We start from the raw sequence: 16,687 nt of genomic DNA, 5'->3' as shown, positions 1-16,687 counted from the left end.
ATTATGTTAAAGAAAATATCATTGGAGAAAAGATTGAAAATCAAATTGAAATTAAATAACTTAATAGTAAAGAATTGGTGGGGTCAGAAAACAAATCATAGAAATGGTCATTTTATCAAAGATAATGATAACAATGAAACCAACCACATACCAACATTTGGGGGATACAAAGTATTCCATAAGGGAAAATACTTGTCTCTGGGTAACACTTTATCAACAAAAGAGAAAAGAGAAGTTTATTCAATTGGGTACACAATTTTTTTAATTACCTAAATTAATTTGCTTATTTAATAACATAGCAGTCAAATTGCCAAAATATTACAGTATATAACAAGAAAAATACCAAAATTCATCTGGAAGAACAAGTCAAGAATATCAAAGGAAATCATGAAAAAACTAGGGAGGGAAAAAGGGGACAAGACATATTTCTCATCATGTACTACAAAGGTATTGGGTAAAGTATATTATTCAAAATTACAAACCAACATCTCACATTTATATCAATATAAGCTCCAAATAAATGCAAAATTTAGAGAGAAAGGATTACATAAGCAAATTATATGGAACATGGGAGAACTTACCTAACAGTTCATAATCTATGGAGCAAATCAGATGTCAATGTTCACAGGAGGAAAAATAAAAAATTTTGATTACATAAAATCAAAACATTTATTAACAACCAAAACCAATGCAGTAAAATTAAAAGAGAAATAGTCATTGGAAGGAGAACTTCTGCAGCAATTTTTTTGATAAAAGTCTCATTTTTAACATAAATAGGAAATTGCTTCAACTTTATTTGAATAAGAACAAATTCCCCAATTGATAAAAGGATGAAAGGCATGAAAAAAAAAATTGGTTTCAGAATAAATCCAAGCTATCAATAGCCATACAAAAAAATTCTCTGGCTCACTAATAATTGGAGAAATACAGATTATAACAACTCTAAGGAATGGATCTTACACATCAGATTGGCAAAGCTGACAAAAAGAGAAAATAACAAACAGAAGGACTACAGGAAAATGATAACATTAATGCTTTGCTGGTAGCACTGTGACTTTATCATCTCAGTTTCCAATTATTTGCCACAAAAAAAAAAGGCTACTATAAATATTTTTGTATGTATAGGTCCATTTTCTTTTACCTTTAATCTATTTGGGTTATAGACCTAGTATTGGTATTGTTAAGTCAAAGGACATACACAGTTTATAACCCTTTAGGCATAGTTTCAAATTGTTATCCAAAATTGTTGGGCAAATTAAAAACTCCATCAACTGTGCATTAATATCATATTTTTCCACATTCTCTCTAAAATTTATTTCATTTTCTGTCATATTAGTCAATAGGATAAATGCGTGGTAGTCCTCAGAATCATTTTAATTTTCATTTTTCTAATCAGTAGCATTTTAGAGAATTTTCCTTGTACTGATAATTCTTATTTTTTCTTCTGAAAATTACTTGCTCATATCTTTGACTACTTATCAATTGGAAAATTATTTTTATTCTTATAAATTTGGTCAGTTCACTATATGAGAAATGATACTTTGTAAAATTTTCCCCTGCTTTCCTTCTAATTTATTGTATTTTTTAATTTCATGTAATAAAAATTATGTATTTTGGCTCCCATGATCCTCTCTATCTCATGTTTGGTCATAAATTCTTCCCTCACTGATCATTCATATTCTATACTAATAAACCAGGACCAAATTATTCTTTACTGTTTAGTATTTAAGAAGCAAAATGAAAAGAAATGCTGTTTGTGCTGTTCTAAAATGTGGTGAAAATGTGACTGGAAATTTTTAACAAGTGTTGAAAGACCCTAACAGATGTGCAGTGTGTGAACTCTTGTATGTATAAGTACATACAAATAAATGAACCCTCCATCTCTCTGTTTCCTAAAGAATGACAGGTTTATTGTTTTATTTTGAGGGAAAAGGGTGATTTCACCAACTAGAAAATATGAGATATGAGAACTGAAGCTAATTTGAAAGTTTTATTGGTGAAACACAAAAATAGAATTTTTTTTTAAATGTTAAGCCTTATCTGGTTCTTAAGAAGCTTATTTAAAATAAGAAACAAATAATTTGAAAATGACCAAAATTTGATTTTAGGGGAATGTTTACAACTGTATTTTTTTTCTGGAAATGATTTCACAGAACTTGATGGTTTAGGGAAATCAGAAGCAAAATGTAAAATAAAGTGTAAGTTTAAAACTCCCTAAGTAATAGTTTTAAATTAATTGGTATTGCATAATAAAACTTGTGCTAATTAGCAAAGGAGAAATTCAATGAAAGGAAGAAAACTAATTATGTAAATAGACCGGAATTGGAATGTAAAATAAAAGGCATGAGGGATTTAGAAAGTAGTAAAGATAACTGAAGTGTTGAATGAAGGTATGGAAAGAGAGGTGGAGTTTTGAAATGCTCAGGACTTTAATCACTTTCCATGAGGAAGGCAGGAGAAAGAAAATCTGAAGAAATTGAGAAGAGAAGAAAATACTGCTCCCAAAAAAAACTTTAAAGTAAGTTGGAGACCATTTGTACTGATAAAGTATTAACTTAAAGCTCAAGTAGAGGGTGACCTGAAATAATATTCTCAATTTCCCAAACAGTAAGAATATAGAATTGGTCGTTTTTTTCTGAATGCCAAAATGCACAGAGTAGGCAAAAGAATGATTTTTCTATTTAAAATAATTATAAATCCCTCCAACTACATTATCATTTCACTGTAATAACTGTTTTGTCTATGTTTAATATAATAACATTGTATTTTATGTGGGTAACATGTTTATAATATTGTACATCTTGTTTTGGGGCAAACCATGATATAAGAAATGCTATAAATTTGGAAAATGATATCTAGGTGATATAATTATATCATTCAAAGATTAATTCTATTTTTCATCTTGAATGCTTTGAAATTATTTTAAACTATCACTAAGAGGCATTTATCATTATGATTAAAAACTATCAAATAGTTGAGGATATTTTGCTTTAAAATGAATTATAATGATAATTACTTTGTATTGGGGAAAAGGGCAAAAGACCATGTAAATTCTTACAATCCATAAAGTTCTTTGGAAACTTGTCAAGTTCTTTAATCCTCTGGATCTTCAGCTTTAGCAAGAGCATAAAATTTTGTCAGTTCTGTGAAAGGAGAAGCTGCAAGAATGTGTAACTAAGAAAATCCTTGTAAATTCTAAAATACCATTTACCAAGAAAAAAATCCTTCTTTCATCATATACATTCCCAAAGTACCTGTTGGCGGGAGAGGGAAGAACTTGCAAGTTTATTTATCACATAGAAGTCACTTCTATGATGATTTGTCTGACAAGCGATTATGAAAATTTTAAAATTGTGTCTGGAAAAAATGCATTAAAGTTATATGTTTATATCAACTTAGCATAATAGTCACCTAGGTCTAAAGGATCTTTCTTTTCAGCTTAATTGTTATTATGCAAGACTTTGAAATATCCAGGTCAATAATGCCCCTTTTTTTCTGGGGTTTACATGTACTGTCATATATTCACATTATATAAAACTATAATGTGCTTATTTTCTTCATTTTTAATGATTCATATGATAGCTCACTCTGTGTCTTTGGGTTTAAGACTGAGGAAATAGTTCCCTGACCATGTCTTTCTTCCTTTCATAGCAGCTTTCTCTGACCATGGAAGAACTGCAAATGTTTTATTCTGTATCATATTGTTACAATCATTAAGTATCTCTAAATAACTATAAAGGGACACAAAGATAATTGGCCCTATTGCTTTGACTTTACTATATTGAATTTATGTCCAGCAATTGTTAATTTCCTAGCCTAGAACAACTAAGACAAATCTATTCTTAGACTTGTCATCTCCTTGTTCATTAGTTTAATAGTTATTTATATATATCAAGTCTCTATGTTTTCACATTTTTCCTGACCAATATGACAATGACATATATCATCAAAAAAGGATATGATAAAAAAATATGATATGATAAAGATCCAAAAGTTTTAAATTTTAAAGAATTCCTAAGTTTCACTTTGAAAAAAAGCAAGAAGACTAGACTTTCCACTTGAGTTCTGACATGTATGAGATTGGCTGTCAAATATTTTCCACTGGGTAAGAAATGTTTTTAAAGGACTCATGATAACTATAACATTATATTACTAAACTCAGAACTTCAACTTCTGTGGCCAATGAAAAACAATGGAAAAAGCCAAGTAAATATGATGATCCTAGATTATGTATTTTCAATTATATGCTGTCAATTATGACTACTGAACTTTTCAGGTTCGTTTTTAATATTCACAGATTCTTACTATTAAAATGTCTATAACCATAGGCCTTGGATGTTTTATTAATTGTCTTTTTTAGTTACCTATAAGGTCTCAACTTGGCTCAAGTTTTTTACATATAGAATTGTTTCAGGTAGTTGTCAAAAAACCTTTTGCATCTTCACTATTTTTCATTCAGATATTTCTGACAATATCAAGAAACACCAGGAATTATTTTGCAAAATCAGATACTCAGGGATTCTTATTTTAAGATTCTTCTTCTAGTCTATCAGTAGCATAATCCATACTAAGTACAAGGCTTAAATAAATATAAAAAGAACAAGTCATATATGGATACTTAAGATTCTATATTTTCAGCTGAATTCAAGTAGCTTAATTTGTTCTTTCTATAGCTTTAATGTTTATAAGATTAACTCCATAAGAATTGAACTGATTCTCACCCCATGAACTAATTATTGAAAGACTACTGTGAATAAACTTTGTAAGGCCCTACAAAATCATATTAAGTTATAGCACTAACAGATTTAAGCATCATTAAAGTGTTTTGGAATATGAAAAAAAAAAGAATCAATTGGAAGAAACCTTTTAATATCTGCCCTAGAAACAAAGTCCACTCCAGATACTGTTAACAACTGGCAAACTGGCACCTCTATAGATGAAGAGGCTGATTTAGGAATATATATATATATATACATATATATATTATAGTTATAGTCAAACAAACTAGACAATTTATGGACAGAGATCAAGGACAGACCTTTTTGATAAAGAATTTCCAAGTGAAAATATTTTCTAGAATATCATGAAGCAGATGGCTAAACTAAAGACAACAGATAAGAAACTCATGATTAAATGTTAATTAAAAGAATGCTGCACACATGTGTTTGTACAAGCCCTTATTATTATACAACATTTGAATTGCATTGTGGATTTAGGGAAATACGTTGTTTAAAGCATACTCCCTGAAAACAAATCTATTCTAAAATTTTCTGATTCATACTATTATCAATTTTGTTGGTTAAAGTGCCCTTCTAAACACTTTAGTTATACAAATACTCAAGAACTGTATAATTGCAAGTCAATATGGGTCTTGAGAAGATTTGAATACTATAAGTATGTAAGACTATAAATTAGCATAAAAAAAGGAGTTCCAAAGGGTTAAATATTATATATGGAATCCTAGCATGTAGTTACTTGACATTTCACAAGGACTGACAGATATAATTAAATTCAAAATAGAACTAAATGAATTGTTCTTCCAAATCTCAGATTGATCAGAACTAAATACAATGGACTAATAAGGCACATCAATTGCGACTCACAAAGTGTTTTTTCATTAGGAAAACATTAAGCCTATTTGTTCTGGATATTGTGTAGTGCTACTCTGGTACATATAGAGAGAGAGTACTATCACTAGCAGTCTCTTGGAATTTTTTTGCACACTACCTATATACATCTACTCTAGAGATACATCTCTTCTTATAAACCTTTATTAAATTATTTTCAGCCCAATGAATTCATTGTGTTTTCCCCTAACAAGGGACCTCTCCATGTAAAAAAGGGACAAATGAGGGGATAATGTCATAAGGCATCCTAATAATCTGGGATGCGAAGGAGGGATGAAGAGTGAGCTCTCAGGAAATGGCCACAATTTTTTTCAGTAAAATATGAGTCAAGATTCTTATTTGAGAGTATAATGAGAGGGTTTGAGAAATGATAAAAAAAAGACTTAAAAGAGTCCCTGTGATGAGTGGGATAGTGATTTAATATGGATATCTAAAAGGATTATTTTAAGCAGTGACAGCCCAATAGAGCCCAAATGTAACATAAATTATAGGGTAAACAATCTACCCAATTTTGTGATTTTTCTCTGTGTTCAATAACACATGCATAAGAATGAAAACAGTACACTGATGGGATTGACTTTAGTTCTTCCCTTGTATCCTGCCCTATGAGAAACTTATCCCAGAAACAAAGATTGTGTGTGTGTGTGTGTGTGTGTGTGTGTGTGTGTGTGTGTTTTTGGGGGGGTGGCAAACGCAACTGACAAATCTTCATCAAGATGATGGAAGTGATCTCAGACTAAGATTTGGTAGGGTACAATTGGTTATGTGATAAGGAGAAAGGGAAAACAGTATTGAGTTGAAATAATTCACCAAGGGATCAAGATTGAAGGGGAAGACTCGTTAGTGCAGGATGGGGCTGAACTGGGAAAGACCTGAAAGGAAAATAGGTTGGAAATAAGGGAAAGAACAAAGAATAGAGCTCAGCTTTGGAAAACAGAGAGATGGAATAGATTATAATCAGATAAGGGATTTTCAGAGTTAATGTTCATGAAAGTGACGCACTTATGAGTAATGGCAAGATCAAGGTATGTTTTTACCTTTGTGGATAAAGTGGGGTAGAGGAGTGGAAATGGAAAATGAGTAGGTAATATGCTATTATACTAAGACAGATGAATAGATTGATAATATTATACTATAATATACTAACATGTAATTTCTCTCCCAACTTCTTGAATAGATCCTCCCAACTGAGACTACAAATATTATGATTAATTTTAACAGCCAAGTAGAAGGTTGAAAAACAAGTAATTTGGCTGACAATTTGGTTTCCTCTGTTTAGCACAATGTAGGTACTTAATAAATGTTTATTGATTGATTCATATACAATTATCATTTGAATAGAGTAGATTTGCCTGTGGAAGAAGGGAAAGTATATGGGTTTAACTTTGATTTGCAGGGATCTTTAAGAAAACTAGAGGGGAAAAAAGATTCTTTTTAAAGCCATCTTAACTTTTATCTTAATAATAAATATTATTTAATAAAATTTCATGAAGTTCCTGAGGAACTCTAGGTTTATAGTATATTTTGAAGAAACTATTCCCTATGGATGAAGAGAATACTGAACAAAAAAATGTTATTTCCCATAGTAATGAGTTTCACTCTTATCTTTAAAAAAGAAAAAAAGACACCAAAAAAATTTAATCAATTTCTTCAGTGAACTACATGATGAAATACTTGCAGAAGTGAAGTCATCTAATCCAACCATTCTGGACAGCAATTTGGAACTATGCCCAAAGGATTATAAAACTGTGCATACCTTTGTGATTCAACAGTGTCTCTATGGGGTCTATATTCCGAAGAGAATATAAACAAGGTAAAAGCATCTATGCAAAAAAAAATGTTTTAACATCCCCTTTTGTAGTTACAAGGAACTGGAAAGTAGATATCCATCATTTGGGGAATGGTTAAGTTATGGCATATGAATATAATGGAATATTATTGTTCAATAAGAAACAATCAGCAGGATGAATTCAGAGAGGCCTTAAAATACTTACATGAATTTATGCTAAATGAAGTGAGCAGAACCAAGAGAACATTGAACATAGTAAAAACAAGATTATGTGATGATCGACCATGATGGGCTTGGATCTTTTTAATAATGAAAGGCAATTCCAATAGACTTGTGATGGAAAGTGCCATCCATATCCAGAGAGAGAACTATGGAGACTGAATGTAGATCAAAGCACAGCATTTTCACCTTTCATTGTTGTTGTTATTTGTTTTCTTGCTTGTTTTTTTTCTTACTCATATTTTTTTTTCCCTTTTGATCTGATTTTTCTTGTGAAGCATGATGAATATGGAAATATGCTTCAAAGAATTGCACATTTCATCTATGTCAGATCCCTACTGTTTTGGGGAGGTGGAAAAAGAAAGAAAATTTTGGAACACACAGTATTGCAAAGATCATTGAAAACTATCTTTGCATGGAAAAATAAAATAGTATTAAAAATATATAATGATGTGATAATAAAAAAGAAGTGAATCATTTATTATAATGAGTTTGCAGTGACACCGACTATAAAATTTCACATACTTAAATATTATAATTATCTTCATCTTATTACTGATTTTATTGTTAGCAAGTTATATATTCAATAAACAATATTTAATTCTAGGAAGTTCAATATAGAAAGAAATCTGAGTAACTAATTAGAAAACTTCAGTTTATTAAGCAAACAGTATTAATGAAGTAGAGTGAGAGTTAAACTAGCTGACTGATGAAGCTGAAATTTATCAATTAAAAATTAAATATCCAAGCATGTCCCTGACAATATTGGAAATAGTCACATGGCAATCTGGAATGTGGCCAACAATATTTTAAATAATCTATCAATGATATAAAAAAGTATGGAGGAGGAACCAAGATGTCAGAATAAAGGCAGGAACTCCCCTGACCATTCCCTGCAGTCACTCCAAATTCCTTTAAATAATGACTCTAAACAAATTTTAGAGCATCAGAATACCCCCAGAGATGAAGTAGAACATTCTCAAGTCAAAGACAACTTGGAAGGACAGCAAGAAAGGCCTATAGCACCAAGGTAGGGGTCCAACATGCGGTCCTGGTAAAGAGCATGCCAGATCAGCCCCGACCTTGGCTCAGCCCCACCACTGCAGCCCTGGCTCCAACAATAGGCAAAGCAGAACCTGGCCAAGGCACCCTTAAATCATTGGAAGTACTGGTGACTTCCAGACCTCTCAGCCCAAAGACAGCAAACACAATTTGAGAAGATTAGCAGAAAAGCTTTGGCAGTAGGGTGAGAGGGCCTTGGGAAACTAACCAACCAAGATTAGGCATGGGCAGTGACGGTGAAGGCAGCCTCCAGAGACCTCATCTCTCAGAAGGTCTCTATTGCAGTAAGAAAGGACTCTGTTTTAGCACACTATTTCTTACAGTGGAGACACTCCTAATAGTTCCAGGGCAGAAAAGAGTACTTGTGGTCAGGTCCCTAAAAGGATCTCTGAAAACATACCCTTCATTCTGAAAACAGAGCCCTATTCAAACAAAGAATTAAAATCTAAGTAATAGGCTAGGAAAATGAGCAGGCAACAGAAAAAGTTTCTGACCATAAAAAGTTATTATGGTGACAAGGAAGATCAAAACACACATGCAGAAAAGGATAACAAAGTCAAAGCTCCTATGTCCAAAGCCTCCAAGAAATATAAGAATTGGTCTCAGGCGATGAAAGAGCCCAAAAGGAATTTTGAAAATCAAGTAATAGAGATAGAGGAAAAATCAGAAAGAGAATTAAGAGAGATGCTGATGAGCTAATTTGCTAATGAGGGGAGGGATGCCTTAAAAAGCAAAATTGCCCAAATGTGAATGCAGGTTAAAAAAAAAAAACTCACTGAAGAAAATTATTCCTTAAAAACTAGAATTGAACAAATGGAAAACTAATGACTTCATGAGAAATCAAGATACAATAAAGCAAAACCCAAAAAGGAGAAACATAAGGAGGTAATCAGAAAAGTAATATTACAAAGGACTTCATAAGATTTATCTGTTTACATGCCTACATAGAAGCATGAAATTTGTAACTCATTGGAACTTTTTCATTATTATGGCAGTTAGAAAGAGTATATATTGAGACAAAGGGCACAGGTATGAATTGAATATGAAGGGATAATATCTTTAAAAAATGAAATTAAGGGATGAGAGAGGAATGTATTGAAAGAAATGTAAAGGGAGAAATGAAACCATTAAAAAAGGCAAGTGGAGAGGAAGAGAGGGAATGAATGAATGAACCTTCCTCTCATCAGAACTGGCTCAAAAAAAAACATACACACTCAATATGGGCAGAGAAATCCCTCTTGCCTTGAAGAAAAGTCAGAGAAAATTGGATACAGGAAGGGAGGAGAGTGGAAAAAAGAGAGAGGGTACACTGCAGGAGAGAGTGATCAGTAGCAAATCATGTTTGAAGAGGAATAGAGTAAAAGGAGAAAGAGAATAGAATAATGGGGGAAATACAATTAGCAATAGTGATTGTAAAAAGAATTTTCAAGCAAATTTCTCTTATAAGGTCTCATTTCTCAGAGGGGATTAAATCAAATTTTAAAAAAATAAGAGCCATACCCCAAATGATAAATGATCAAAAAGTGTGATCTGTGCCCAGAAGGCTATAGCATATCCTTTGATTTAACAATACTACTGCTTGGCATGAATATCAAAAGATATTCAGGGGGGAAAAGAAAATGACCTATATGTATAAAAAAATATTCAGAGCAATTCTCTTTTAAGGGCAAAAACACTTGGAAATTGAAAGGATTTCTATCAATTGGGGATGGATCAATAAATTGTGCTGTATGTTTATAATGGAATATTTCTAAGAGAAATGATGAGCAGGATAATTCCTGTTATTTACAACTCTGTTTTGACAAATACTTTTGCTATTGATAATTTCTGTAATTGACCACACTGTTACAATAGATATCTTGTTATTGCTAGTTAAGGTGAATTGAAATGTCAAAGCAGGGGTCCTCAAACTACGGGCATGATATGGCAGCTGAGGGCAATTATCCTCCTCACCCAGGGCTATGAAGTTCTTTATTTAAAGGCCCACAAAACAAAGCTTTTGTTTTTACTATAATCCGGCCCTCCAACAGTCTGAGGGACAATGAACTGGCCACCTATTTAAAAGTTTGAGGACCCTTGGTCTATGCATTAATCCTGGGAGGTATATAGCATTACCTGGAAGTAATTGTTGTTAATGTAATGCTAGTTTAAAGAGTATATAAATCCTGGAACTCAAATTAATAAATGGAGATTGTAAAGCATATCTTCCCCCACCCCCCACCCCCACCCCACCTTGGATATTCATTCACACTCTCAGTATTCACTAGAGCTGAACTCCAACATGTATAGATTAATAGAAATCAGATAAAGAGTGAGGAAAAAGGTGGAAAGAGAAAAGGAGGGAGGAATCCTTGAAGGTGGGTAGGTTAAGTAATAGCAAGACAAAGCAGAGGATAGAAGTAAAGTAAAGGAGTAAGGATAGGAAATAAGACACACACAAACATAATAATAATGATGATCAGGAGTAGAATTTATTAGAAAAAAAGCAGGGGTAGTAATCAATGATGTCAGGCAGAATTAATCAAAAGAGAAAAATAGGGAGGCCACATTTTATGTCAACAATATTAATAAAGATTGTTCTAGAATATTTCACTAGATAGTATAAGGTTAGACTATTTCTCTGACATAGGAAATGATTATCCTCCTTCAGCAAAACAGAGGATAAACAAGCATAATACAAACATATATATATGAATGCATATTTGTATGATTGTAGATATCTATGGATATATATGTCATATAAACATATCTGCATTTAGTTGTAGCCCTCAAGTGAGGTGGTGGGGAAAAAAGGGGAGAAAAAGAATAAGATAAAAACTGTTCATATTTTCTGAATATATTCTGAAGAAAAGAAGGTATATACATATATATATATATATATATGTATGTGATAAGTTCTGTCTTTCTCAGAAAATATGTATATGTACATATATGTATGACATATGTATACATATCTTGGATATCAAAGTCTTATCAAACATATTTGAGACAAAAGTTTTTTTTTTTCTCTCAATTGGCCACTTTAGGTTTTATTCTAGATGTATTACTTTTTATTCAAGGAAAAGCTTTTAAATTTTATGGAATTATCTATTTTATCTCTTGTAATTGTCTTTATTTTGTGTTTGGTAAATAATTCTGCCTCTAATAATAATTTTTAAAAGTATTTTATCTGCTTGCCTTCTGGTTTGCTTTTTCCAAATGTTATGATCTTTACTATTCAGGTCGTGTATCCAATTTGGACTTATTATGATATGTTATAAGAACTTATGAACTTCTATGGTATGAAAATATATGGTATGGCATAAGATGTTAGTTTAAACCCAATTTCTAATAAACAAATATCCAGATTTCCTATTAATAATAATCAAAGCAGGTTCTTTTCTAGGCAATTTATACTCTAAGATTTATCTAACTCTCAGTAACTGAGTTCAAATGATTATTATTCTCATCAATACTTTTCTGTTGCAAAGAAGTCTAGTTTCACACATGTCCTGTAACAAAATTAAAAAAGGGCATAAGATCAAATGATGATTGAAAATTTCAAATATAATATCAGTCTATATAAACTTTGTTGTAAGTTAGTACTTAGTAGTACATTAACTATACTGACCACTAGAAAAACACATGAACAAATGCTTATTTTATACATATTCCTAAAGTTTCATTAATCCAAGGTCATTTAATTTAGGTGGTATCTCATGTCTTCACTTACTTTATTCAACAATCAATATTTTCATAAATCTATCTTTGATAACAAACAATATAAAATTACAGAATAGAAACAAAACAAATTGGTTAAATTAAGGATATTTAGGGACAGATCAATAATCATTGTCCAGCAAAATGAACATTAGTTCAGGCAATAGGTATTTACGTGAAGGAAATTAATTATCAATCAATAAGCATTTATTAAGGGCCTATTATATATCAGACATTATATTTAATAATGGGAATACCAACACAAAAGATAAAGAGTTCTTATCTTCTCAAAATTTATGTTCTAATGTGGGAAACAAAATACATTTACATAGATATGTGGGGGAAAAACATATATATGTATGTATGTGTGTGTGTATATATATATATTATATATATGTATATAATATATATACACAAAATGAATACAAGGAGTTTGAGAAGGAAAGACATCAACAGCAAGGGGAATCAGAAAAGGATTCATATAGATTGATACTAAAACTAAGTTAAGGGAAACTGGGGGTATCAAGAGTCTCAAGTAAGGAGGAAGTCTATTCCAGACATTAAAGGCAGTTAGTACAAATACATCAAAATTGGAACAAGTAAGCCATTATGGTTAAATGCAAGGTGAGTAGAGGAAAGTAAGTAGGATGAAAAAGTAGAAAGGAATGATGCTGTGAAAAGCTTTAAATGCCAAACATTTCTTCATATCTCAATCTCTTCCTTCCCTTCCAATTAACTTCTGATAATAAGTAATGTAGTGTTACAGTTCTTTTGTGAGATAACACAGCACAATAAAAATGTCCCATCCATTCTGATTATTCAGCTAATTAGACAAAGGAATGGAAATTTCTCTCATCAAATCAATTTGTCTCAATTTCTCAAATATTGTACAGCAAGTACCAAAAAACTGTTCCTATTAGCAATTTTTTTTTAGAAAATGAAAATGTTTCTTCAAAATTGGAGTCTCTTAGTTGTCCATTTTCATCATTTTCCAGATGCAAATGACTTCACTTTATACTGCACTAGAAATGTTTAATTATCATTATAAAAGCCAGACCAGAACTGGAATGTCTATTTTGGGAGCCAGCAAACATCTATATTACCTTCCAATAAAAGCAGCTGATCCCACAAGTAAGGGAGTTTTGATAGGAATAGGAATAAAAGGGCATGTTTTTGGATTTTCACACTAGATGTACATAATACTTTGTACCTTTTACCTATTTTTATCCAGGCACAATACCTATATGGGAAAAAAAATCACAAAAGTATAGTTTCTTTTGCGCAGGAGAGTGGAAGGGAAGTTACATTATCGGGATAGTTATTACCATTTTCCAAACAATCTCCTCTATATTCATTGTTTTCCTGAATTGCTGATCAGTGACAGTGGGCAGAAGCTGGATGAGTCATTGAACTTAACTTTTTACATGACTTTTCACATACTTGTATAAAATACTTGCATTTTCACAAAGGGAGCATAAATCATAAATTTATAATTGTTAGGGATCTTAGCAGTTCTCAAGTCCAAACATCTCATGTTTTTATAAATGAGAAAACAAGGTCAGACAAGTTGAATGACTTGCTTTGGTCACATAGATTGAAAATCTATGATTAAAACACTAATCCTCTGATTCCAAATCCATCACACTTTCCATTGTACCACTGATCTGTGAGCAGCTGAAAAAAACAAAAGCAACTCCACTTTGTCTCCACTTCTCTTGCTTGGTATTGTAACCTCTGCCTTGTTTGTGACCTTCCTTGCTGCTGAAACAAGTATCCAAAATAGCCTTATTTATTGGGGTGGAGTTACAAGATGACCTGAAAAAGGGCCTTTCCTTTCCCTGATCCAAGTGCCAGAAACAAGTCCTGTCCAATCCAGATGTGATTGTTGCTGTTCAAATATTTTCAGTCTTCAATAACTCTTCACAAACTCCATAGGATTTTCTTGCTATTTCTTCCGCCAAATTCACACGTAATCTATATACCATTCACCTTCTGCTCAAATTAAAACTTTTATGAGTTTGTTCCTTTGTTCCTTCAGAAAGTCTTCCCTGTATGAATAGGGCACCCTTACTGATAAACTCAATAAACCCTCATTGGCTCCAAAATATTTGGTTTTAGTTTGGGTTCTCATTATGGTTTTGGTTTGATCTGACATTGGCAGAGAAAAGGAAATAAGTCCTGCTCATAAAATGTTGTGCAGTAGAGAACAGAGAAAAAATAATTTGGGTAAAGTTAATTTCCTGAGAAAAATTCAATCAACAAAAAAGAAAACAAAATAAGCTTTGAACCCTTGAATTCAAAATTTCAACATGAAAACCCTACTCCTATTCTGGAAAACATGCTTCTCAAGGTTTTCCTCATGGCAGCTTGAACATCTTTATTCCTCAGACTATAAATGAGGGGGTTTAGCATAGGTCCCACATTTGTGTAAAAGACTGAAGATACTTTGCTCTGATCCATAGACCCTATTGAGGATGGCTTGAAATACATGAATGAAGCTGACCCAAAGAAAAGAGCAACAGCAATTATGTGAGAGCTACAGGTGCTGAAGGCTTTGGACCTGCCCTCAGTGGAATGGATGCTTAGGATAGTGGACAGAATAAGAGCATAAGATGTCAAGATGGTGACACTAGGTACTATAATGTTAATGCCTACAACAATGAAAACTACCAGCTCATTGACATGGATGCTGGTGCAGGAGAGCTGGAGGAGGGGGAGGATGTCACACAAGTAATGATTTATGATGTGAACACCACAGAAGACCAGTCTCAGCATGCATCCAGTATGAGCCATGGCACCAGCAAACCCCATTACATATGCCCCACACAATAGCCATGAACAGACCTGATTGGACATGATGACATTATACAGCAATGGATTACAGATGGCAACATAACGATCATAAGCCATTATTGTCAACACATAGCATTCCACAATGGATAAAAAACAGAAAAAGTAAAGCTGAGCCATACATCCTGAATAAGAAATAATGTTTTTCTTAGAGATGAAATTCATCAGCATTTTAGGAGTAAAGACAGAAGAGTAGCAGAGATCTACAAAAGACAAGTTAAAGAGGAAATAGTACATAGGAGTGTGAAGCTGAGAATTAATACCAATTAAAATGATCAATCCCATGTTTCCCACTATTGTGACTACATAAATCCCTAGAAACAGAAAGAATAGGGGAAGTTGGAGCTCTGGTTGATCTGTTAAGCCTGCAAGGATGAACTCGGTCACTGAAGAGTCATTTTTCAAAGCCATTCTCTTCTTGAGGGATCTATGAGGAAAGGAAAGAAGTCTTATTGGAAGCAAACCAGTCTCAACACACCCTCTTTCTTAGTTATGAAAATGGAGCTGTGGAAGAAGTGGATGAACCTGCATACTATGAGTTTTGGAAAAACATCTGCTCCTCAGATAAAGTAATTTCTGAGACCAAAGGAATGGAACAGTGGTGTCTGAACTTTACTTCACTTCCTATTGGCGACAAGTAGATTAACAAGCATGGTTATATTTTAAAGGGTATCACTAAGAAATTTCCTGCCACATGCAGGGAATTGTGATGAGTCTAATCACAGAGAAATGCATTTTCTATAAGAACAGACATGATCCTTACCAATTTGTATTATCCTAAGATTGGCACATTTCTTTAATTTCCATCTTGCCATAGAATGTTTCTAAATAGCTGTAAATTTTAAAGCTAAAACATCCCACTCTATGCCCTCAAAAACTGAAGGCACATCTAGACCAAGCAATCTTCTTTGCCACAAAAATAAATTCATTTTCCTTTCAGTCTGGCTATTCATTTTTGACACAATCTTGAAGAGTTCATAGTGATTAAGATTTTTCGGAGATTTCATGGGCTAGGAAATCCCCATAATTTGTTAATAGAGATGGGATTACCAGGGTTTACCACAAAAGGGGATGAATTCACCACCAACCAAGACAGCTGGAGAGGTGTACACAAGATAAGCCTCCTGTGGTGGTTGGTTTATTTTCCTACTTCAAAGGGACAGCAAGAATCGTTTTCCATTTAAATTTGTCTGTAAGAAGGCAAACTGATTTTGTCCTCAAGGCTACAGGGAGACAGAGAGAGCAATTAAAATTATGCTTTTGTTTGTTTTATGTAAAATATATGCTGTCAGAATTGCCCATTTGTATTATGTGTTCTAGCAGATCCAGCTGATCTTTTTCTGTATGTTAATCAGCCAAAGAAAAATGAATGAAAAGAACAAGAACTTTTCTGCAGAAAGGTTCAAATCTTTCAAAAGGATATATTTTCTCCCTATGTTCT

The 16,687-nt window shown here is 32.6% G+C and overlaps 1 protein-coding gene across 1 annotated transcript; it reads right to left on the bottom strand.

The window, feature by feature from the left end:
• Window positions 1-14,700: 14,700 nt before the first annotated feature.
• LOC100918975 (olfactory receptor 8B3-like) lies at window positions 14,701-15,663 on the bottom strand. Its single transcript, XM_031961382.1, has one exon. It carries the CDS (start codon window positions 15,655-15,657, stop codon window positions 14,701-14,703), a length of 957 nt encoding a protein of 318 aa, XP_031817242.1. The 5' UTR covers window positions 15,658-15,663.
• Window positions 15,664-16,687: the final 1,024 nt, after the last annotated feature.

The sequence above is a fragment of the Sarcophilus harrisii genome, chromosome 3, assembly GCF_902635505.1.
Source record: "Sarcophilus harrisii chromosome 3, mSarHar1.11, whole genome shotgun sequence".
In the NCBI taxonomy this organism is placed as follows: Eukaryota; Metazoa; Chordata; class Mammalia; order Dasyuromorphia; family Dasyuridae; genus Sarcophilus; species Sarcophilus harrisii.
This window is presented reverse-complemented; position numbering and strand designations above follow the sequence as displayed.

Excerpts from the sequence above, each read along its gene's own strand:
- LOC100918975 (XM_031961382.1), bottom strand. The coding sequence starts at position 15,657 with ATGGCTTTGAAAAATGACTCTTCAGTGACCGAGTTCATCCTTGCAGGC.